General features: G+C 37.0%; 1 protein-coding gene across 4 annotated transcripts in view; it reads left to right on the top strand.

The window, feature by feature from the left end:
- Window positions 1-7,460: 7,460 nt before the first annotated feature.
- greb1 (growth regulating estrogen receptor binding 1) overlaps window positions 7,461-23,629 on the top strand; it is a 57,002-nt gene continuing 40,833 nt past the window's right edge. For 3 of the 4 annotated variants that reach the window (XM_088626202.1, XM_088626203.1, XM_088626204.1), the window contains exon 1: window positions 7,947-8,082. In XM_088626202.1, coding sequence (XP_088482328.1) covers window positions 7,978-8,082 — 105 coding nt within the window. In that variant the 5' untranslated portion in view covers window positions 7,947-7,977. Of the gene's footprint in view, window positions 7,639-7,946; window positions 8,083-23,629 lie in introns of those variants that run through there. The other variant, XM_088626205.1, reaches the window with a different exon arrangement.

Here is a 23,629-nt window from a genome sequence, read left to right on the forward strand (position 1 = left end):
ACTGTAGAAGTGCATAACTTAACATATTTTCATCCTCAATTTGTGTCTTAAATGTCTTTTGCCTACCATGGTATGTCCTCTAGTGGATTTAGTTAATACATCATTCCTTGATTTCAGTAGTGTGGTCAAATTCTAATGACAATGAAATGAGATGGAAAACTTAATAGTGTATTTAATGCTTTAGTGTGTAGCTTTAACTGACCTGGCTGAGGCTCCTGGCCTAAGGTCAGAGCTGTCACAGCCCCCTCATTTATAAGGAATAATCCAGGGAGCTTTTACAAGTGTGCAGCCTGATATTCAAAATTTTAAAAATCATCTTTACTAATTAACTCTCTCATGAGGTGATGTACTGTAATACAACAGTCAAAGTTACTTGAGTGTATAATGGTCAGCCTTCAATGATTAATTAATCAAAATGAGGTCAAAACATTTAACCAATATCCAAAATCTATATATTTTATTTCTCTAAAATAATGAATACATAGAGTGATATGTTTCTTTTGATTCCCAGTACAAAATTGTGATTATTGCTTTCTTTTTTATAATTCAGTGAGATTGCCAAAATGCTGAGAGTATAACTTGAGTAGAGCTAAACCTTTAATTGTACCTAGACTGTATTTTTCTACATACAGTTTGAAATTATTAAATTATTCAATTATGTCAGGCAGATTTCTCTAGACTTAACTACTCTTCTACTTTCTATTCAGCGGATTCCACACTAGTCTCAGAAAGGTCAGAAAGCATCTTTGTAACAAGCTGCACAGTTTTGCTTCAGATTCCAAAAATAAATTTCCTTCCCACACACTTACAAAGCTATGTCCCTGCAACCACATACAGTACAATTTGTTCACCATCCCCAAAAGCAGGATTCTGCTGAAACTAAAGATATAGGAATTGTGTGATTTACATGTTGATTATATTTTGTTTCTATAATAGTACCTCAGAAATAGAAATGCTCCCTCAATCTTTAAGAGTTGTGCTTGAGCACAATGGCAATGCTCAGTGACAGTTTCTACCAATCCTGGTCCCGGAGGAACACTGTATCTTCTAGCTTTCACTTCAGCAGAGCTCTAAATCATGTATTTAACTTGTTTCTTCAATCAGTCCTGAGTGTCAAAAATATGTTTCCAACAACCTTTATGCAGCCTATCCTCAACTTGCTAGCCATCAGTTCTGACTAAACAGCTCTTATTAGAACAGGCAGATGGGAATGACACTGCATCTGACACTGCTACAGCGAGTGTTTGTTTCCTCCTGCACAGGTCTAATTGGTTACATTTTAGACAGCACAGCCGAATGAGTGCAGTATGCTATTTCTTCAATCAGGATTCTGGCTGAGCACAGACAAGGGTAGTGCTGGGATTGGTTTCTTGACTCTCAGCTATCCCTGTAGGCACCAGGGCACTGTAGGTGAGGGACACGAGGGATCATTCAACCTCCTGTCCCCAGCCGCATAGACTGTGACAGAATAAAAGTGGCTCAAAGGTGGGTGCGTCGGAGGAGGATTCTGCACACACTTCCTCATTGTAGAAAGTGTGCAGCTGCAGGGCTGTGGCAAACACAAAACTGAGTATTCCAAATCAGGTGGATTTATACTATAGGAAGAACTGACGATTCTACATAAAAATAAACCTGTGATGCAACAGTTACGTTGAGCAGTGTTAAATAATTTTGAGCATTTTTCTTGCCAGCAGCCATATCACAACTCACAACTGGCCGCACACTGAAGCTCAGCAGGTGTGAGCCTGGTCAGTACCTAGATCGGAGACCTCTTGGAAAAGCTAAGGTTCCTGCTGGAAGAGGTTTGTAAGAATTTTAAAAACAGATCCCAAGTAGTCTTCATACATAAGAAGCCAGCAGCTATATCATCCTACTCCCATCTGGCAACCCCTGAAGCTAACAGGTGTGAGCCTGGCCGGTACCTGTATAGAAGACCTCCTGGAAAAGCTAAGGCTGCTGCTTGAAGAGGTGTAAAGCTGGCCAGTAGGGGGCGCTTACCCTGCGGTCTATGTGGGTCCTAATGGGGACACTATACTGTAAAAAGGCACCGTCCTTCAGATGAGATGTAAAACAGAGGTCCTGACTCTCTGTGATAATTAAAAATCCCAGGGTGTTTCTAGAAAAGAATAAGGGTGTAACTCTGGTGTCCTGGACAAATTTCTCCCTGGCTTTTATCAATCATCGTCTCCTAATAATTCCCATTTGTGAAGTGGTTTCATCACTCTGGACTCCTCCACAGATAGCTGGTGTGTGATGAGTGTACTGGCACACTCTGGCTGCTCTCATGTCATCTAGGTGGGGGCTATACATTGGTGGAGGGGAGTCCCCACTACCTGCAAAGTACTTTGAGTGGAGTGTCTAAAAAGTGCTATATAAGTGTAAGAATTATTTGTTTATTTTTAAATTGGTCTGTCATTTCTTGGTATGTTTTGAGTACTGTAGCTGTTTGACATGACACCTTTCGTGTAAGTAATGTCAAAAGTGGATCTCACTTTAAATTTTGAGCTGAAAGATGAATTGCCTGGAATCATTATTTTTTGCTTTGAAGTGATATCTGATGACAACAGCCTATTAATTTCTGCATTAATAAATATGCATGCCTTTAGGTCATTAACGGGGTGTTCAATGTCAAACAAAACTTCTATCTACCCCTTTCAGTTCCAAGGGCTGGTGAGATTTACTGTGTTAAACTAATCAAAGTTTTGAAAATGGAGAGACAGCCAGTACACAGGTTTTATAATCCCAATGTTTAACTGTTCAAACGTGAAGCACATTGGAAGACATGTAAAACCTTCAAAAAGGCACTTTAATATTTTTTTCAGATTAAAAACATGACACCATTGACAAATGCGCTTTGTGAAGTTTTCATAAGGGTCACAGTTAAAATAAAGGGAAAATACTAAAGACAGTCATCAAAAATGCTGCCATTCTTATGAAGCAGAACCCAAAGATGAAAATCATGTTTATGTCCAATTATCTTTGTGTTACATTTTCTCTGTGTTATTATTCCATAGTTTCCATATGTAAATATGGAAAGTAACTGGATTACTAATTTAAATTCATGTTTGTCTGACATTTGTTTGCCTTACACTCCTATAATACAATTATATTGTATAATAATGCAGTAATGCAGAATTGTAATATTACTCATGGATCTGAAGGTAGCTGTGACCTATTATAAACAAAGGAAAGACAAAGAAACTGAATAATAATTAAAACTTTATTAACACACATATTGACAATGCTTCTACACTAATTCACTTCTACAAAGGCTGTCATGCTAGATGCCAAACAAAAGGTCCCAGCAGGATAACTTTCACCTATAGTATAAAATGTTTTCAGGTATTTGTTGACAATTTACATGTTAAAAATGTGTACACTGTACATCATTTGTAACTCAACAAAATGGGACATCACTGGAAGGGGTGAATTCTTTTGGAAGGCACTGTATAATGCCATTTAAAATTTTAAATATTTTCAAAGTTATCTTCCTACTGTGGAAGAGTATATATGTTTGAAAGAATGTGGTGCAGGTGGGCTATTTTATTCTGTTTCATATAATTGTGATCATAAAGATAAGTAGAATATACAGATGGTCTTATGAAGATGATCTTACCATATGTCCTTTTACACAGAATGTAAACCAGTAGATTGTACTATACAATATTATGTAGGACATTGTAGAAGGTTGATCTTTGAAGTGTTTAATGGTTGGAATTCTATACTTTATAGTCCCTCCTGATGAATTACAGATGCAGGTAGGCATTTTGCCATGATGCATGCAGACCTTATTGGCTACAATGCCTCATTAAGGGCTTAACATTGATGTTTCCATACTTTTGTCCATTTCCTGTAGAACATCCTGAAGGCTATCCTTTAGGACAGTGCCTTAAGATGTTGTGACAGACAGTCAGCTAACTACCAGCTGAGAGCATGCAGCTGTCAGGTGTTACAGCTCCCTTACAGCGTGGGCTCCCTTCAGCAAGAGTGTGGTAGGCAAGAAAGGGCTGAGGAAGCCAAGCGCCAGGGCTTTGTGGGAAGATCCCAGATTCCCAGGGGGAGTGATGAAACTGAGAGAGAAAGAGCCAAAGGAGCAAGACTGTGTGATGCTAGAGGAACTGACTGCTGAGAGACAAGAGGAAGACCGACGAGCCTCAAAGAAATGAGATGTCTGTTTTCTTTATTTTTGTGGAGAAAATACAGTACATAGCACTATGAGTTTTGGTGTAACTTCTGGACTTGAATTTCCCTTTGTAAACCAGCATGGAACACATTTCCTATAGAATTCAAAACTAGTTTGACATAAAACATATATGGTTTGCTATAGCATTTTCATATGATTGCTATAGATGTCTTTTTAATCTGGTATTCTTTTTCTGAAACAATGATAGACGTTATTCTGTACTGTTTATGATCAGCTGGAGCATATTAAATGGAAAAACTATTTCAAAAAAGGCTTAGTTATCAGCATCAACAAGTAAGCAGTAGTTTAAAAATAATTGTTGATGATGTGTGAGCCAGATTTAATGTGCAGCATGATTCTGTAACTGTTCTGATAGTGCTGTATTTCTAATTATTTATTAACACATGTAGCTAGAAACCGTATTTAATGAACTAATCTTCCTACCATTTATTTTGTACTTCTATGTATTTAGTAATTTCATTGCTTTAGGTTTTGTAAAGAATGTTACTCTCACCTGCTTTGACCTATGCTATTTCTGTAATGCCAAGCATTCAGCATACCAATTAATTATCATTTGAGTGCTCTGGTCTAGGCAAAGCTGATTGCTTGTAAGATTCTCAGAACATTTACTGTATTTAATTTAATTACTGTACCACAATCCCATAATATTTAATCAGATGAAATACCTATGTGGATTCTTCTAAAGAACACTATTTTATGTTTTTTGTGAATTTCAGGAGTCAGTAGTTGCAGTTTGCATCAAATATTGGTAATGGCAACATATTTGGTACTATCGCAAACACTTTCTAGTGCTGCAGAGGTCTGATTGGAAATGACTATTTTACGTCTATTTCAAAATAAATGGGTTTTCTCTGGGTGCTCTGATTGCCTCTCACAGTTCAAAGACATGCTGGTAGGTGAATTGGCTTCTGGGAAAACTGGCCCTGGTGGGAGTGTGTGCCTGTCTGTAACTGTGACCCACAATGCACTGGCACGCCATACAGGCTGTATCCCGCCTTGTGCCCTTTGCTTGCCGAGACAGGCACTGGCTACCCTGCGACCCTGTATTTGATGAAGCTGTTAGAAAACGAATGGCTGAATGGAAATCAACAAATGGTTAACAAACAGGAAATAGCATGTTATATGCGGAAGGATGTGAGTTGCGGTGCAGCAGATTTTGTGATTTTGATTCTTGTATAGTTTGCCGACTAGCTAAATTCATTGATGGCAGTAAAATAGGAGGAGTGGCAAACATGGAAACAGCTGCCGGCGATTTACAAAAAAGACTGAGACAAAATCATAGGTTGGGCTGACACTTAGCAAATGATGACCAAGATTGCTGAAGTGGAAAGGGATCCCCCCTTTAACAGGACTTACACACAACACACATTGCAGGGGTGCTTCTGAGCTACAGGAAATTGAACACAGCACAGATCCACCCATCCTTTGTCTTATCGCTGCCTCCAATTCAAGGCGGCAGGGGAGCCAGAGCCTATCCCAGCAAGCACCAGGCACAAGGCAGGGTACATCCTGTGCAGGACGCCATTCCATCATGGTCACACACTTGCACCTAGGACCAATTTTCCCAGAAGCCAGTTAACCACCAGTCTGTTTGTGGACTATGGGAGCAAACCAGAGCATCTGGAGGAAACCTGGACAAACATGGGGAGAACATATACTGTAAGCACCACTCAGACAGCACCCCAGTTTTGGAATTGAACTCTTGGTCCCTGTTTTGCGAGGCCACAATGTATATCACTGTGCCACCATTCTACCCCACAAGAAAGAGATCTGGGTGTTTATACAGATTATTCTATGCTCTCATCTAGATAATGTGGGGAAGCAATAAAAAAGGGGTTGCTTGGATACATAGCAAAGAGTGTGGAATTTAAATCCACAGAAGTGATGCTTAAGATCTATAATGCTCTTGTAAGATCTTTTTTTTTAGAATTCAGTGTTCAGTTTTGGGCACAATACCACAGAAATTATATTATAGCATTAAGAAGAGTTCAAAACAAAGTGATAAGAATGTCCTGGTGTCGGGGGACTTCTGTATATGGACGGGCAAAAGAGTTTAATCCACGTTGTATCTTTGGATCCTTGTAAGGATAAGGGGAATCATGAATGTTAATACAGAGACATTTTTTGCCCTAACATTTTGCCCTAACAGTTGAAAATGGACGTACTGGACTAGCACGAGAATGATCCAAAGCATACACACTAACAGACAAAGCAGTGGTTAAGAACACACAAAATAAATCTTCTGAACTCTCCATCCCAATTGCCAGACCTCAATATAATCAAACATTTCTGGGTTAAACTCAAGAAGATTGTTCGCAAATGGCAATCAAAGAAATGGCCAGAATTCCCACTCAGAAGTGCCAGAACCTCATAACACACTACAGGAGGTGTCAAGTGAGTCTAATCCATGTCAAATGAGGATTTACAAAATAACTACGGGGGTGTGAAAGAATGCAACCATCTGTTTTCAGGATTTGTACGATTTATGGCAAATGTGATTTTGTTCTGTGCTAAACTATTGAGACTGCCTTTAATATTTTTAAAAAGGAACATTAACCAACCTATTAATCTTTCTGTAGTAATTATTTGTTTCAATTTAATCAAAATGTACGAATAAATCTGTAGGTCAGCGTTTATAACTAAATTTGCCTTGCTTGTCGTTAACTGCACAACGAAGTTTTGTGGTATTGCTAGAGATCCGACAGAGGGAGACATAACCCCACTGGAGTCTGGATTTAAAAGCAGGACAGTAGAAGAGCAGTAAAAAAGAGAAAGGGGAGTAAAGACCAAAGAAATATTAAATACCAAAAAAACTAAATTATGAACTGACTTCAAAAGGCGAGGTTTTTATTACCTCTTTTCTAAATGTGAAAAACTATTAGATTAATTAGTACTAGTAATAAGATTTTACTTAACCAGATAATAATTAGATATAAATCCGAAGTTTCATACTTCTACTATTTTCATACTATCTGAACTGGAATTATTCTTAATCATTTTAAATACGTGTCCATCAGGATCAGATTATATTTATCTACCTATAATACGTTCATAAAATATAATATATCCACTATAAAATAGTTAGACAACGACTCTTTAAATCTTATTTTATCATTTTAATACTCAACAATCATGAACCACATATTCCGCTCATGGTGAAGAAACCTATGCTCTTAAGAGATCGGCTTTACCTATAAACTATTGGTCGGTCCCAACTTCTTAATGTTATTCTACGTGGGTGATACTATTTACAGAAACAGAAGAGGGGTGGGGTATGTGGTGTTAGCTGGGTGATGATGTTCGGTCTCAAGATACGACTTGCTTTGCTGTTGAGCACAAGCGCGGCGTATCTCAGGAATTTTAAATGTTTTTTCCAGTAAGAAGACACTGCAGGATATTTTTGTGCAATTGCAGTTTGGCTAATTGATGCTAAGGTAAGATGATGGTCATCTTTACTTGTCCGGTGATATAGGATCGTATTGTTGCAATACTGTTGTAAAACTACCAGTTCTTTCTGAGTCGATTGAAGTCTTGTAAAGATCGGGTATAACGACCACATGCTTTGGAATATGTTTTAATGTGCACTATGTAAAAATACTAGAGGCAGAGACACGTGTGGAGAAACAATACTAAAAATAATTAGGATAACTTCGATTTCCAATTTACAGTTCACGTGCGAGTCGTAACTGTTAAAAGATGCAGAATGTCAACTGAATTATTTTTGTTTCTTAAAGTCCTGAAATCCTGAAGGCGCAAATTGGTATTCCTATTTCATGATGTGGTTTGCAGATACTTTGCAGAGTTTATTTACCTATTATTATTGTATAAAGTGCTCAGTGATCATCCAAAGCATAAAGCGCTTTGATTCTGTCTCACCGGTAAGAGCAAAATATTATTGTAATCATGCAATGCCTGGTGCATTTCTCAACCTGCGTGAAGATGAACAATACCCGTAGTCTTGACATCTTTTATTGTATTTTAACGAAACATTATGAAATGTTACATAAACAATAAAAAATGGAAATGCCAGATATTGGCAGTTATGAGAACTGGTGTCATAATCACAAGTGTAGCTCATATGCCCATTCAGTATTTAGCAGTACTTTAGAGTGCAGAATATAGAAATCCGTGATTAAAAGATTTAGAATTTTCATTGTACGATATGGAACTACATTCAGCACAATGCAATTGCTTTTTGGTGACCACATTTAAATATTTGTATTGAATAAACAAAGCGTAAGATGTTTAGACATTTTAATTGTACATCACGTAATTCGAAAACCCGAAAAAGCATATGTTTTGAATACAGATTGCTTTTAACTGTTCAAATACTGATAGTTGTCATCTCTCCGTACAGCATTACATTGAACGTTTTAATGTTGAAGTTTGTTGGACTTTGCAACACACACATATGGTAGTTAGATTTAATCCTTTTCTACTTAATTTTATGTGGAGAGTGCTGGGATTTTTTCTCTCCCTCCAGTAGACAAAACAAAGGTTTTATCTTTCCAGCAGTTTTCAAGGGCAGTGCATGATATTACCACATTGATGTTCCTCTTAGCCAAACTAAACTATTTGAGGAAATTGGAGTAGTAAAATACTTTTAAAAAGACACTGTTAACATTACTAATATTTACAGTACATGAAACATTGGGATTTATTGTAAAAGTCTCTACTGCCCTTGGGATGTGATGGTGAGGCAAGTCTTTCATCACTATATATATATGATATATTAGTTTTAGAATTTAAAACATCTAGCAGTAGTTTCACAGATCCTGATTAACACTTTTCTTGGACATCCTAGTGTTAATTAAGAAAATTCAGGATAACTGCTAATCAGGCTGTGTGAAACCCATCCCTTACGTTTAACCAAGAATTTGTTTTGTTAATTTGGTCAAATTCTTTTTAATTGTATGGTGTTCTGACTGAGCCATCGGCTATCAACAGGAACCTGTATGGATTATATACAGTAGATACATTTGCTTAGATGCAAGACGTTAAATCAGAATATGTCTGTCTGACCTAAATATGTTAGATTTATCAGCTGCCAAAAGATTAATGTTTTCTCTGTTCGGGAATTAAAAGTTTCCAAGATTACAAAATAAATGAAATTTCACATCCAGAAGAGGTGCCTCTCACCTAAGATTCTTTATCTCTCTTGATTGCATGTAGCTTAGTGACAAAGCCAGAGAAAACCCTAGGCTAACCTAAGGTCCTTGGAGTAGACTAATGAAACTAGTCTATGAAACATTTTGAGCACGATCAGCACAGTGAAGTAATGAAAATATGAAAGATAAAAAGTCAGATATGCAGCTAACACTAAAAATCTATTTTATAGATGAATAGGTAAGTACCGATTTATACATGTATAGAATGTAATGCCAGTGTAGCTTAACACTATTTTTGAGGAAACATGCAGCACAGGAAACAATCATATTGTATCATTGAATGTTATGAGCAGGCTCAATACTAATAATAACTTGACACTCTCAGGCTCTTTAACTCAAGTCTGAATTCCGCTGTAAAGTGTCATGATAGGATTTGGATTTTTTAAAAGGGAAATACAGTATGTAGCACGAATCACATTGCTCATCCATTTGTAGCACCTTTTACTGGATAAAATACCTGCCCTGGCCTCTCTCGACATAAAGAATAAAGTCACACTATCTTGAAAGGAAAATATAAAGTCTCAGCCTTAAGCCTGTTGCGGGTCGGGGCTGGATGTTATCTTCCTGTTCTGGAAACAGGCTTTGCTGCAATTAGTAAACCCAAGTGATTCCTAAGCCAGAACATCAGAGCAGCATGCAGTAGTTAGAATTCTGGCTTTGACAGACATTTCAAGCATGGGTCAGACAAGAAAAGTACTTCCTGTTTTGTGATGATCACAGTTTGTAAAAAAAAAACATATAACTTTGACTAGGATTTAAATTTGTCTATAGGCAGATATTTGTTGAGTTATTTGTTGATTCCTTGCAGCATGTAGTTTAGTTATTGGCTTTCAGTGCCCTCTGAGAAAGTAGTCAATTTTCATACCTCAGAAAACTACAGTTCATGTGTTGAATTGTGATTCCACAAGTACGTGTCTGTGACTGAGTGATGGTGATTGATGGTTTTTCAGTTCTAAGGCAGTAAGTAAGCACTAAGGTGGACACTAAATTACCCATAATAACTGGTTTCAAGGAAGGAGGATCAGAGGTCTATTGACTCAAAGGTTGGGAGGCACAGGAATGGGGGATAGGCCTGTATATTGTGATTACATTTCTCAGTTTCCCAATAAGCCAATTAGGAAAAAAGGTTAACTTTGCTTTCCAGTGTCTTTAATCCAAATATCTGAATAATTGTGATGCCTTTAACAATTTAATAAGATTAAAAATGAACAGTTTAATTTTATGTCTCTTGTGCTTACAGGAATTGCAGTATATGGCTACTTTGTACCGTTAAATACATTATGAAGTTTAAGTTTTATTTCCAAGTGGTAAATAGTAGTTTGTTCAGGACCGTTTTTTATTGATGACATTTCAGTGGTAGCATTTACGCATGTGTTAGCACTGCACCATGCAAATATTTCTGTTTTTTTTATTTTATCAACCATGGCCTATACTTGGTTATACTGTGACAAATACATCTCTCAAGCTGGGTTAAAAAACTCTTCCACTGTATCCCTTGTGGCCTTAACAACATAAACAGGACATAAAAGTAAAACTGTTGCAATATTTAAAGGTTTTAAACTCTTAAAGCCTACCAATGGGAGTATCACTTACTTTTCTGTCTCTTGGATGTACCGTGTAAATTATTAATTTTCTACAAGAAAAGGTTGAAGGCCTTTCTCTGTTATTCTGCATTTATGAGGTGCAGTGGTTCTACAATTTATAGGGTGAGTAGAAGCAAGTGTCTGACTCAGAGGCACTGAAAACCCAGCTAGAGAAAAAATATCAATCCTGATCCGCCTAGCTAAGGTCATAGTGGCCAGCTGGAACTTTACATTAGTAATCAAGCTTTCCTAAAAAAAAACACGCACACAAAAAAATCCCAGGCTTATTGGTTGGATGCTGAAAAGGAACTCTGAATGTGACTGGCCACCCCTGAAATGAGATCTTTGTGTCAGAGGGCAGAGGGCAAAGGGCGTGGGCCAAAAGAAGTCAAAAGGTGGTGAGAAGAATGGCTGGGATGTCTTGCAGGCTTTCAGGGCTTCTTTGTTTCCATTGAGCTGCTGGTGAGGGTGATGTCTGTGAACATCAAAGCGGTGCCCAAACACTGTTATCTAGCCTTGCCCTTTGCCCCACTGCAATGTAATGGCCTTTACAGAGGTAAAAAATACTGGGAAATCACTGAGTGGAGCTGGCAGCACTTGGCTATTAATTCAGTCAAGTCCTGCAGATGAATAACATTTGTTTTTTTCAGTCTGCTCTTTCTTTATATTGTATGTCTGTTCCCCAAAAGGCTCTAACCCTCTGGTATCCAAAAGGAAAACAATAAAATTATCCGTGGGCAAAAAAAAAACAGAGGAAAGAGATGATAAGTGCAGATTTTCTTTTTTACGTGTGAACAAATCTGATATTTACATTCTGACAAAGTCTTAAAAGAGCGGGTGTAAAGCAGATAAAGGCATCAGGCAGTTGGAGGGGGGCAGGTCAGTATACTGCACTTGCTGTTATTAGAAGCACCTGTCCTCTTGGTATTAATGATATACAGTACTTGTATTTACAATGCACAGCTTTCACATTATTCCTGAGCACCAAATCTATAGCGTTATTGCAGTACAGTAAATACTAAGGAACTTATGTCACAGTTGTTACTGGGGTTATTATATATAAAGATTTGATTGAGCAGAATCGTTTCTGTTTCTGAAGGAAAAAAAAAGTCATTTAAGTTCTGGAAATATGCCTCAAGTATTTTGCTTCTTTGTGGAAAACCCTCACAAAGGGATTTTCCAACATTCTTAGTCAATACCATAAGAATAGTTTGGAAAATCCCTTGGAAATAAGTTGAATAGAAGAAAGACTTTGCCACCTTTTTGTAGTGTTGTCATTATTATATATTATTATTTCCCTGGCCATGTTATTAAAGCCAATACCTTTCTTTCAAGAAATAACAGGATGGGAGCACCTTGTATTAACTATTAACCGCCAAAGGGGCTAGATGGGAGAGATGTTCTTATATTGGTGATGTTTTATATGTTCTTGTGAGTTCAAGAGCAGTTCACAATATATTTTTTATTGCTAGTTTCAAATTCACTATGATGGTAAAAGTATTATTTCTTAATATAGTACATTTTATGCTAATAAAGTTCAGAACATGTTCTTGAAATTTGTTTTTTGCATCATAAACAAAGATTCTCATTTTAAAATATAAAGTTCAGCTTTTCGAATACGCTATTAAAATAATGTGTTTTGATTAATATACTGTGTGAAACCTAAGATGAAAGTAAGTGAGAACACTGAATTTTAGGAAAAATTAATAATGATTTGTGGTTTGGAGTTACCTCCTGATGCTTATCACCCTTTTCATTTAGTTGTGCTGTATGCCTAATCTACTTCCATTCTAAGTGCCAGAGATGTAGAAAATGCTACCCTCTTTCCCTGCTTGTTACCCAAGTAAGAACAAACTGACAGAGCTTTCTACATAAGAATGAACGGATACAGTCGAGAGTTAGCCTTCCAGTCCATCTAGCCTGTTTGGTTTTTAGTTACTGTGATTTAAAAATCTCACCCAGACAAGTTTTTAAAAAAAAAATGGGTATCTGCTTCAACAGCATAGCCTGTTCCAGACCCCCCACAATCCATTATGTAAAAAGCACCTCCTGTTCTGAGCTCTAAAAGCACTTTCGTGTAGCTTTCACTTCCACTTTCCACCTTTGGTTCTTGACAACCCCCAGTCAGTCCATTGGGTCGACCTTGTCAGTGCTTTTGAGGATTGTGTCTTCTCGGGTCCCCTTGTAGGCTTCTCTGTTCAAGGCTAAAAAGATTTTGTTCTTTCAGCCGTTCAGAGTAGAACATTCCTTTGAGGCCGAGAATGTATCTGGTTCGTCTTTTCTGGACTGATTCCAGAGCAGTAATGTATTTTTTATCATGTGGAGTCAAAAGCAGTGCACAGTATTCTAAATGAGATCTTACTAGTACAGCGTATAATTCCAACGTGGCATTCCTTGATTTAAATTCCATTCCTTTATCTATAAATCCCAATATTCTCTTTGCTTTTTTTATGGCTTTGTCACAATGTCTAGAAGATGTAAATTTGTCAGTTCCTTTCTGTTTTTAATCATGTGGTTGTGTGCAGAAAAATCCTTTTAGAAACTCCTACTGCCATGACTCAGTTTTATGACAGGCCAAATAACTAATGTCGACAAATGTACAATCTTATTGTAATCACAAAGAATCTCTGAATCTAAACAAAAACAGTTGTACTCTATGACAAATGTAGGTTTCCTTTTCACTTGTTGTGCTCAGTGTTCAATTTTCCTCTTGTTTTCTAAAAGTATTGTAAATGTACACTGTTAGAGATTAACAAGGCTATCCGTATGTAAGGGGAAAACAATATTTTTCTTAAACAAATTTCTAAATAAAATGCAGTGAGCAACATGTGCTTCCCTCTCTTAAAACTAATAACACCAGTCTAAGATACAGAACTAGCGAGGAACAGCATTGTTATGGAAAATATAGATTAAATGTTTTTTTTTTAACTTTTTACATAGATCTGCACAATTAGGTAGAGTTAATGTAGTGGAAAGTAAACAGCACAGGAGCAAAAAGCTCCTTTTTTGTAGTTGAATTGGTAATAACATTATGTGAGAAATGATTCTCCAAAAGAAATAAAAAGAATGAATGCTATTAGAGGAGAGAGTTTCAGATAGCCTTGAAAAATAATAAGAATAGGTTATAGGATTTGATTCAAAGCCGAGATGAAATTTTAAGAACTCTCCATTATATCAGAGGATGCATTAGTGCAGGAGATCTAATACTGTATATGGCTGATTCTTTTTCATTTATTTTAATTTTGAAAGTTCCAGAAAATAAAAAAAGCTAATAGGTGGTTTATTTAATAACATATCTTTTATATCATTTATAGTTAAAGTGTTGAGTATTTTTCAAAGCAATTCTAGGAACAGGTAGATTTTAGCATAGTTCTGTTGAAAACCTTGGTTTTATTAATGTTTTAAAGCTACTTTAACAAGTTCAACTGTTTACTTTTGAGTCCGTCCAATTAATTGCAAAACCTGTAAATATATATGAGATCTTCACCTTTCACTACTGTTAGTCCTTTTTGTATCATTCATTGCTGTGATAAATAAAGGCTTTAATCCTTAGTTACACCAGACACCATGCGGGGGTAGTGTGAAGGCGAACACTTCTAGATCTTGTTTCCATGTAACTAAGACAGAGTTTACTAACTGGCAAGGATTTGATCTTTTTAAAGGAAATCAGAGACGCTGCCAGCCATACCAAGTCACAAACCACATCTGCACCATCCACTTCTATTTTATAATTGTTAATTTATTGTCGGTTCGTTGGTGACTGAAATGCTGAATTCATTGTTGGGATGCATAATTCCTAATTTACAAAGAGAAGGAAATTGAGGTAAAATGGTATTTAATGGTAATTCAGAAGTAGTGATATTGTCAGACTTAACAAATATATGCTTGATAGTTTTTGCTTTTAATTAGACATTTCAATGATAAATAATTTGTGTATTGTTTGGTTGCATCATATAATGTCTTGTGATGCTGCAAGGGGCGTAGTCCTCGAGGGACTATACATTCCTTGAAGCATGAAGCAGGTACTTTTGCCCTCACCAATAGCTGCTAAAAGAGCCTGTCCACAAAATGGCATCAGCCAGCAATTGCTGGAACAGGGAACATGCTGCATGCCCTGTTCCAGCCCATATAAATTGATGGACAAGCTGGTAGTGACTTGCTGATGCCAACTTGGTGGAATCAGGGAGAGCATATGGAGAGTACTGCATCGCATATGATTCTGCTTGACTATATGGAACCATAAAGTCCTGGACTGGAGGAGAAACTTTTTTGAGGAAAAGAACATGTTAAGAAAAATGGGCTGCAATTTGGGAAAAAAGCCCTTTTTATTTGGGTTATTTAAACTGTGTTTCAGTTAAGAAGCCAATGTGTTTAACCACACCGGTAGGCAATGTAGCTGCCGGGTGTTCAGGAGCTCAACAAAGAGCTAGATTTATTTTAATTTGTTATTTTGTTTAAGCTTCTGTTTGTTTCAATAAAAATAATGCTTTTATAAAAGTACTAGTCTGTCTTGGGGTCTGTCTGTGTGTTGGGACTCTCTTATTTTAAGTTCCCTGTGGTGACCTTGCCGTTCAGTCTCTTAGTGTCATAACCGACAGATGAGGTTTCTGAAAGACAAAGAAGAGATTTAAATATGCGAAAAGAGAGCAGGAGTGAGAAGCCAGGGGAATCAGTCAGTTTTCACACCAACACTGTTTTTTCAGCAGTCACCACTGTTTTTGGATTGTGTTCTTTACCGGGATATTTGTCTTAATATATATGTGGGTTGAGTGTTTTTGCAAGTATGTTTGCAGTGGCTCTGCGATTAAATGATTATTCACTGCAGTAGCTAGTCAGAAGCTAAACATTTTTTTCCTCTCCTGGAAAGATACTTTCTTTCAAAAAACCCTGGTCAGGAGGAGCAGTTTGGTGCAGAGGTTAAAAGGTGACTCTTTATGGCATCGTGTCTGACTTTCGGGAGGTCATAGACATAGGTTGATAGAAGCTGTCTAGACTGCAGGAAGTCCTGGTATTTGTTAGGTTCCTGTTGAGGTCGCTGTGTTTGGTCACACGTTGCACAGGTACATAAATCCAAATGTGTCTTTTCTGAATATTAATTTGTTATCTGTATATGTGAGAAGTATAGGCAGATTGACATCAGTACCTGTTTGTGTTGGTATTAAGGACAATTACATGAAAGGCTAGATGTTTGTACAGAGAATAAATAATAGGGATGCATGAAAGGGAGGTTATGCATTGTTTGTAAGTGCGCATTGTATGTGTCTTAGCTGAACCTTTTTATAGAGGCTGTCAATATTATTTCTTTGAATGTTCAACTTCTGGATTATAATATTAATTTATTTTGTTGCATAGGCAAAACTTACAATAAGCTATGATAAACACTGATTTTCAACTGATGTTAATAGCTGTGTCTGCAGTTCCGTGACCAATATGTTATGTTTTGGATTCGGTATTCCGGAGGTGGAGCTCCTGTTGGCACCCATTCAATGTCTCTTATTTTTTTCTTTTACAAATGCCCGTATCCTCATATTTAGCACTTGTGATTTCTGTTTCTTGTTTCACAATTCCGTAAGGTTAAACTTTGTCAATTAAAAGATTTTTAATTGTTGAATCAGGTTGTTTCATATTTCTTTTAAACCCAATTCCTGCTTTGTCGGAGACATAGGTTTGGGTTATAGTGAACAATCCTGCCCAAACAGGAGGAGCTGGGACTAGGTGAATGACAGATTATTACAGGTTGAGGTTACTACTCATTAGTGCTGTAGAATAGCTTAAATGAGACTGACGAAGAGAAGAGAATGATAGAGGTTTTCTGATCCCTGAAAGGTGAATGTTTTTCAGCTTGTCCACATCCTGATGGGGTTTGGGTTTTGGGGCTTCAGGACTCCATGGACTGCAAGACCCCCCTGGACTTCAAAACCACAGCTGGCTATGAAGGGGGAATGCACCTGTACAGCATATCTGTAAATCTGTTTATTATAACAGACAGAGCCCTGTGGGTGTTAGCCCACTGGTTGAAAGGGAAGTGGGAACAGAGGAGCCCTGCAGTGCTTAAGTACTCAAGTTATAAGGGAAGCAGTAGCAGTGTAAAGCTCTCCTGATGGTCTTTAGGGTGGAGACCTGATGGTCTTTAGTCAGACAGGGCTCTACCTCAGTGCAGCTACTGAGAGATTTTCCCTAGAGGGGAAACATGATTATATATATATAATCCTGGAGGATGTTATGCAGAGAGCAAACAAAAGGTTACAAAGATAAAACTCCTATGGTTAAAGTTATAGAAAGTATGCTCATATGGTTATGGTTAGAGAAAGAGAGATCATACCTGTATGGTGAGAGACAGAGTAACAACGTCCCCTAGGACGCAGTTAAGCTCAGGGTGTAACTGAAGGCTAGACGTCCAGTCCTGACGTTAGTGTGGCTCTCTGTTATTGTTGTGAGAGTCTTTGGGTTCTAGACTCTCTATGACCAGGGAAACCCCAGGACCAAAGAAGAAAAATCCAGCCTCGGATAACTCCACACTTCAGTTTGCATAGCTGAGAAACTGTGAGTTAACACTGCTGTGAGTGACAGGTGGAAGGTTGCCATGGCGCTCATCTTGGCAACCAGAAGGGGAACCTAATACACAGAGGGCACCTCTGAACATCACTTAACATTTTAAAATAAATCCAAAGAAATGAAAAGATCTATAACTTCACCTTCTCAGGTTCCTTATGTTCTCTGTATTTCTGTTCCACATGTGACGGTCGTTCCCACGTTCGCTTCTTGCTCCACTCCTTTGCTCCCTTTATCTGACATCTCATCCTTCTCCATGTGGTGGAAAATGCAGATGATCTTAAATGTCACAGATGAGGAAATGTTATGCAACATTTGTGAAGAGGCACATTTGGCTTCCAAAAATCCCAACTACTGAAGTATTCGACTCCATTTTCCTCACAGAGTGCACATGATTCTAGTACCTTGTGTAAACTGTGTCCAGGGTATTGTAGACACCATTTTACATATTGTGAAAATATCTAGATGTTGTTCTTTTTTATCAACTATTCTAAACAAAATTGTTCTTGTTCAGAACAGTTCTAAAACTTCTGTTGAATGATTACTACATCATTGGCCTCTCAAGGCAGAAAAAATGGATCTAATTGGATGACCCATAAAGATGCATTGGGAGCCGTATTCCCTCTGTGGCATCACTGGATCCTGTCCTGACATAGTTTATATGGAAGTGGGATATTTAGTACTAGGAATATGGGGTACAGTGGACACTTGGAGTGCTGTGGCTGATGTTGTTAAATCCTTACTGGGGATGCATTTCTGTTTTCATTTTGTTATGTCTTTCATGGAAAATTTAAAATGAATAAAAACTGGTTCGTAATTGAATTGTACTGAAGCGCATTGCTGCCACCAAGAAAAAAAAAAACCTCCTGCGTTTTGCACTCCATGTAGCATTGCACATGTCAAGAATAGTAAACTCACAGTGCCAGCAAAGCTATCAGTAGCTTGTAGGTATTGCCATTGCATAAAGTAACAGGTTGTCCATGCGCTGAAATGATCATTGCTATCTCATAATTACGAGATAACTCGGGAGATTTTTTTCCCTTGGTGGCAGCAATGCGCTTCTGTAGAATTGCAGTACTCTGTAAGTTTAACATTTTCTGCCAAGACTTGTTGGTATTTCTGCACAGTGTAAATGCAGTGACATTTTAAAAGAAGTACAGTATATCCAAGGAGAATTATTGTTTGTGATTCTGACTTTTATTACAAGGAACAGATATTATCTGTATATTATTTTTTATCAGTATAAGCTGTATCATTTCCTTTGCAGACATCGAATTACATAGCCTGACATCATTGATGTCTTCTCATCTGATTTACATAAGCTAAATCTCTTTTTTGCCTCCCAACTCGTTCATTTACTACTTACCCAATCTGTACAGATGTGGAACCTTTTTTCATGATCCACATCTAAATAAGGTTTAGCTGACTTGATTTGTTTTCCACAAATAAAATAGAGTTGATTTAAAACATGTCTTATTTAGACATGAAAGGCAATTATAATCAGTTGGATTTTTACTGATGAAATGGAGGACAGAGCTTTATGCAGCGGTCATTCTGTCAGAGTGTTTTTAAGACAAAGTATATTTTAGTTGTTCTCAATATGTTTCCCTTGGTTACAATTCAGGCCATTTGTATTTTAAAACATAATATATAAAGCAAACTAATATTTTTCATACCAGCTCATAACAATTGCCTACCTGTTATGGTAGAGTTTACTAATTGACAAAGAGAATGTTTGTCCCTGAGAAGAGTCCTCTGAGGTGTTTGTGTGTCCTTGTTCTATTTCAATATTCAACATATTGAAAAAGCTGTATTTTGTATGGTGCTGCTTTTCAGTTGTTTAATAGTAAAATCTTTCTGCTTCAATACATCAATATGTATACTATCACAGTATGTGTGAATAATTAGGATATGAGAATAAAATTTGTAGATACAGTATTACAGTATGTTTCAGAAGTGATTGTGTGTGGCTTAAAATTAGACAGGAGGAAGACGTGCTTCATATCATGTTATGAATAAAAAGGCATTTTGGAGCAGATGATTTATGATTCTGCAATTGTGGAAAATTTTTAATCAGCACTACTTTTTACCTTTTTCAGTTAAGGCACCTTTGGCACATACTCATACCCATGGTTTTGTGATTTCAGGAAGAACATTTACAGTATTTTCTAGTTAGAATTGGTCAAAATGCAGTGTAAAGATCAGTGAACAAAAAAGAAACCATGATTATATTTCTGAATTGTCAAATGTTTTTTAGTCATTTTCAAGCTAGTGTACAGTATATACAGATGCATTTCTAGATACAGTACTTCCATAAGAATTATTTTGATATATTAATTACATGAATACAATAATAACTACTATATGTAGAATGAAAGTTTTTAATGACAGTGTTGTAGCATCACGCAAAATATTTCATGCAGTAACCAAGTTTTTTTTCTTTCTGGAAGCACAGTGTCACAACCAATTTGTGATGATGGCCATATGTCTAAATGGGGTTTATACAGAAGATTAGTGTCTCTTCTTTTATCATGACCTGCACACAATACTGTCTGAATCTCATGGCTTCCCAATATTTGCTCATTTTACTTGGAAAGCAAAGTATTACTGGAGAGTATTTGTTTGTTTCCTATTATACTGTATATCAGCCTAAAGTACTTTTAAAGTAATCAGCCTAAAATATCTTGTTTTTCTGAACACAAATACTGTATTTTTATCAGTAGTTTTTTTTTATTAGAGTTAGTAATAGAATTAATGTTGGAGTTTGAGACTGAAAATGCCATTGTAAGCCCCCAAAAGAGCAGGCCCTGTCCAGACAAGCAAGTCCGGCTGGACTGAACAGGACTGAAGAAGAATTTAATTTCTGACAAACCAGATATACATACGGTGTATACACATCTAAATGCAAGAAAAAATGTAAAAATGTAAAATGATATAAACAAGCAAGCGCTACAAGCAAGATCATGCCTGGTCTCGTCAGATCTCAGAAACTAAACATGTCTGTGCGTGTTCGATACTGGGATGGGAGGCATCAAAGGAAAATCGGGTTGCTTCTCTAAAGTGTTGTTAGGTAACTCATGGGTGAGGTAATTTCTCCCTTCCTCACCTAACCTGCAGTGTAATGGTGTTGTAAATCATTGCTGGACGTCCTGGGTTCCCTTCTTACTGAATGCTCTTTGAGTTCCATTGGAATTAGAAACAATGTCCAAATGCAAGGTGTTTCTTTGCTAATATAATCTTTTCAGCCCCAGGGACAATTAGATAAAATGTAGATCAGTGAGTACTGTATAATGATAGTCTTTTATAGGTTAATGCTGAGACTGTCACATGAAGACTAATTGCATGCAGTTTGGAAGATCTGATTAAGCTTTTCAAAATTCCATAGAAGTCAGTTTTCTCTGCACTATTCAGTAAATATGAAAGTTTGTGTACAAGTATCATTCATACTTTGTGGTACTGTGTTTGTAGGGTGTTCTCACAGAAATGTACTGAAAGGAGGGCCTTGTGTATGTCTATCGTTTGCTTCAAGTGAGCGTGCTTCCTTTAGACTAGTGGGTACAGTGTGCTGAGCTTTGGTTTTTGCCATTAAAACATTCTGGATTTTTACAAGGACAGTACAAAGTAAGGCAGATTTCCTTTACTGCAGATTGCCTGTTCTTCCACATAAACTTGTTAAAACAATTTTGATGCAGCGTCTATATTGAGGTATTTTTTCAACCAGAACTTCTCTCACAGTAGTAATGATTTTTTAGTAGTATTGATGTGGATGAGAAGAAACACAGAAATTGACTCCAGGAAAGTTTAAAAGAACATTTGAGACACAAATTGTCTTTGAATGACAGAGACCTTTGGGAGATTAGGACAGCCGAGCTGAGGTTAGATCATGCTGCTGTTTTCTGCCAGTTTTACTAAGTACTTTGGAGAGAACAGTCTGACCTATGAAAGCATCATATGCTGTAGTAGAACATAACAGGCACTTTCTGTTTTTTTTCATGAACTGATTTAATGGCTGCATACTGTGTTACCTCAACAAAACGCGTTCATGGATTGGTTTGTTAGGTGCCAGTGGTAAATTATATATACTGAAGGAAATAAAGGGCGAGATGATCATTTTTCTCAAACGTCTGTAATAGCACAATATTCTAAAGACCAGGCAAACAAGTTATCTTAGTGTAAAATGAATGCTGTTTGCAGGCAACATTTGTTTTAAATATCTACTGAATATCTACAAGAAGGGAGCCAAAACATTTATTGCAAAAACTGTGAGTAGTTTGTATTTCATTTTCTGTGTTCTGTTATCCTTATTCTTTTTTCTCTTTTGTACAGAGTGACATACTGTACTGTACTATATATTTATAGAGCTGAGCCTTTGATTGCAGCTACAGTATCTCAAGTACTTTAGGGACAGCAGCAGGGCCCCATGTAGGATTTGAATCCATTGAATTCACCTTCTCTGTATTTTTATTTAGTTATGAATTAGTATAATCACAAAATTATCATAATTGAAAAACAGAAACAATGTTAACATAATAAGTTTAATTAACTATCTATATAATTATAACATTTAGAAAAACGTATTTTAAATGACAACATGTTTATTTCCTCTTTAATCCAAAGACATTAGTATGGCCTATACTTATTTTAGATTTCCATTAAAGTAAACTTTGGTATGTAATAAAAGTAGAGAGTTGACTTTCAAGGTGATTTCATTAATCATGCTAGGCTGGTTTAACAGGCATGGTTTAGTACAGAGGTGTTTGTGACCTTTCCCTATTCTCTTGAGAAAGTAAATTAAATTGTGAGACATGTCAGATAATCATCTGCATCATTGATGGAGATTTTAATTAGTACTTCAGCAGAGGCAGGCACACTCCTCATATTAGATGTACTCTTGTTTTTTATAAACTTTGCTTTTTCTTACTGGGATGCGTTATTTAGATATGCCTGGGGTATGGGAATGACATTTATTCATATTTAAATGTCAAGATAAGGGAGAGAAATCTATTTCTGTCAAACATAGGGGAATTAAAGTAAAGGTACATTTCCTGTACACTAGAATGTGTGGAATTCTTGTAGAATATAATATCCATAAATTTACGTTACATTTTCTAACCACCTTGTCCAGTAAACGATTGCAGGGGGTTGGAACCTATCCTGGCAAGAAACGGGCGCAAGTTGGGATACATCCCCTGGGTGGGATGCCAGTCCATCGCAAGGCATACACAGACACATTGTCCCAGAAGCCAATTAATTACCAGTGCATATTGCATTTGGACTGAATATGAACACAGGGGCAACATGCAAACTCCATGGAGAAACAGTAGCAGCCCAAGAATTGAACCCAGAACCTCTGTGTTCCCTTTGCCACTGGGAAAAGAACACAATTAAATTTATTGCCGTTAAGTAAGAGGAGACTTACTTCACGCACAGCTCACAGGTGCAATCTAGAGCCTTTTGGTTCCTCTTGTATCTGTTATAATAATCCCAAAGCTCTTTACAGTTGGATAGGTGTGAAAACAGTTATAAGGATAGCAAATTAAACATGACTGTACATGACTGTCAACAGTCAAGCCAGGATCAAATAACCATCAATTCCTCCATTTTTATAAAATACAAGCAGTGTTATCCTAAGATGGGGTTAGTGCATTGGCTTTACGTAGGCGGTGGGAGATGCTGAGTAGCATGAACTTAGTCTTGTTGCAGCCTAAGTGAAGGAAATTTTGAGTCATACAGGTTTTTATATCGGAGATGCAATTAGACAGTGTACAAACAGCTACTTCAGTGTAAGTTTAATATGAACTTAGATTTGAGTATCGTCAGCATAGAAATTATAATAAGAAATAATTTTAATAGCTAACCAAGTGGGAACATGTAAATAATGAATTGCAGGGGGCCCAGTACCGAGCCTTATAGAACATTAGACTTAACTTGCCCTACTTCAGAACCAAACCCCTCAAGAGAAACAAATATTGTTTCCCCTGCCTACAGTCTGTCTGAAATATAGGCAAAATGAGATTCCCCAAGATCCCTTCCAGCACCTTGTGGCGTTAATAGTATTGTAATACTCGTTGGAAATTGCTTGGGAAGGCTGTCTGAGGAAAGAGTCGAGATAGTATTTCTAA

Source organism: Lepisosteus platostomus, chromosome 3 (assembly GCF_059453375.1).
Source record: "Lepisosteus platostomus isolate fLepPlt1 chromosome 3, fLepPlt1.hap1, whole genome shotgun sequence".
NCBI classification, from domain to species: Eukaryota; Metazoa; Chordata; class Actinopteri; order Semionotiformes; family Lepisosteidae; genus Lepisosteus; species Lepisosteus platostomus.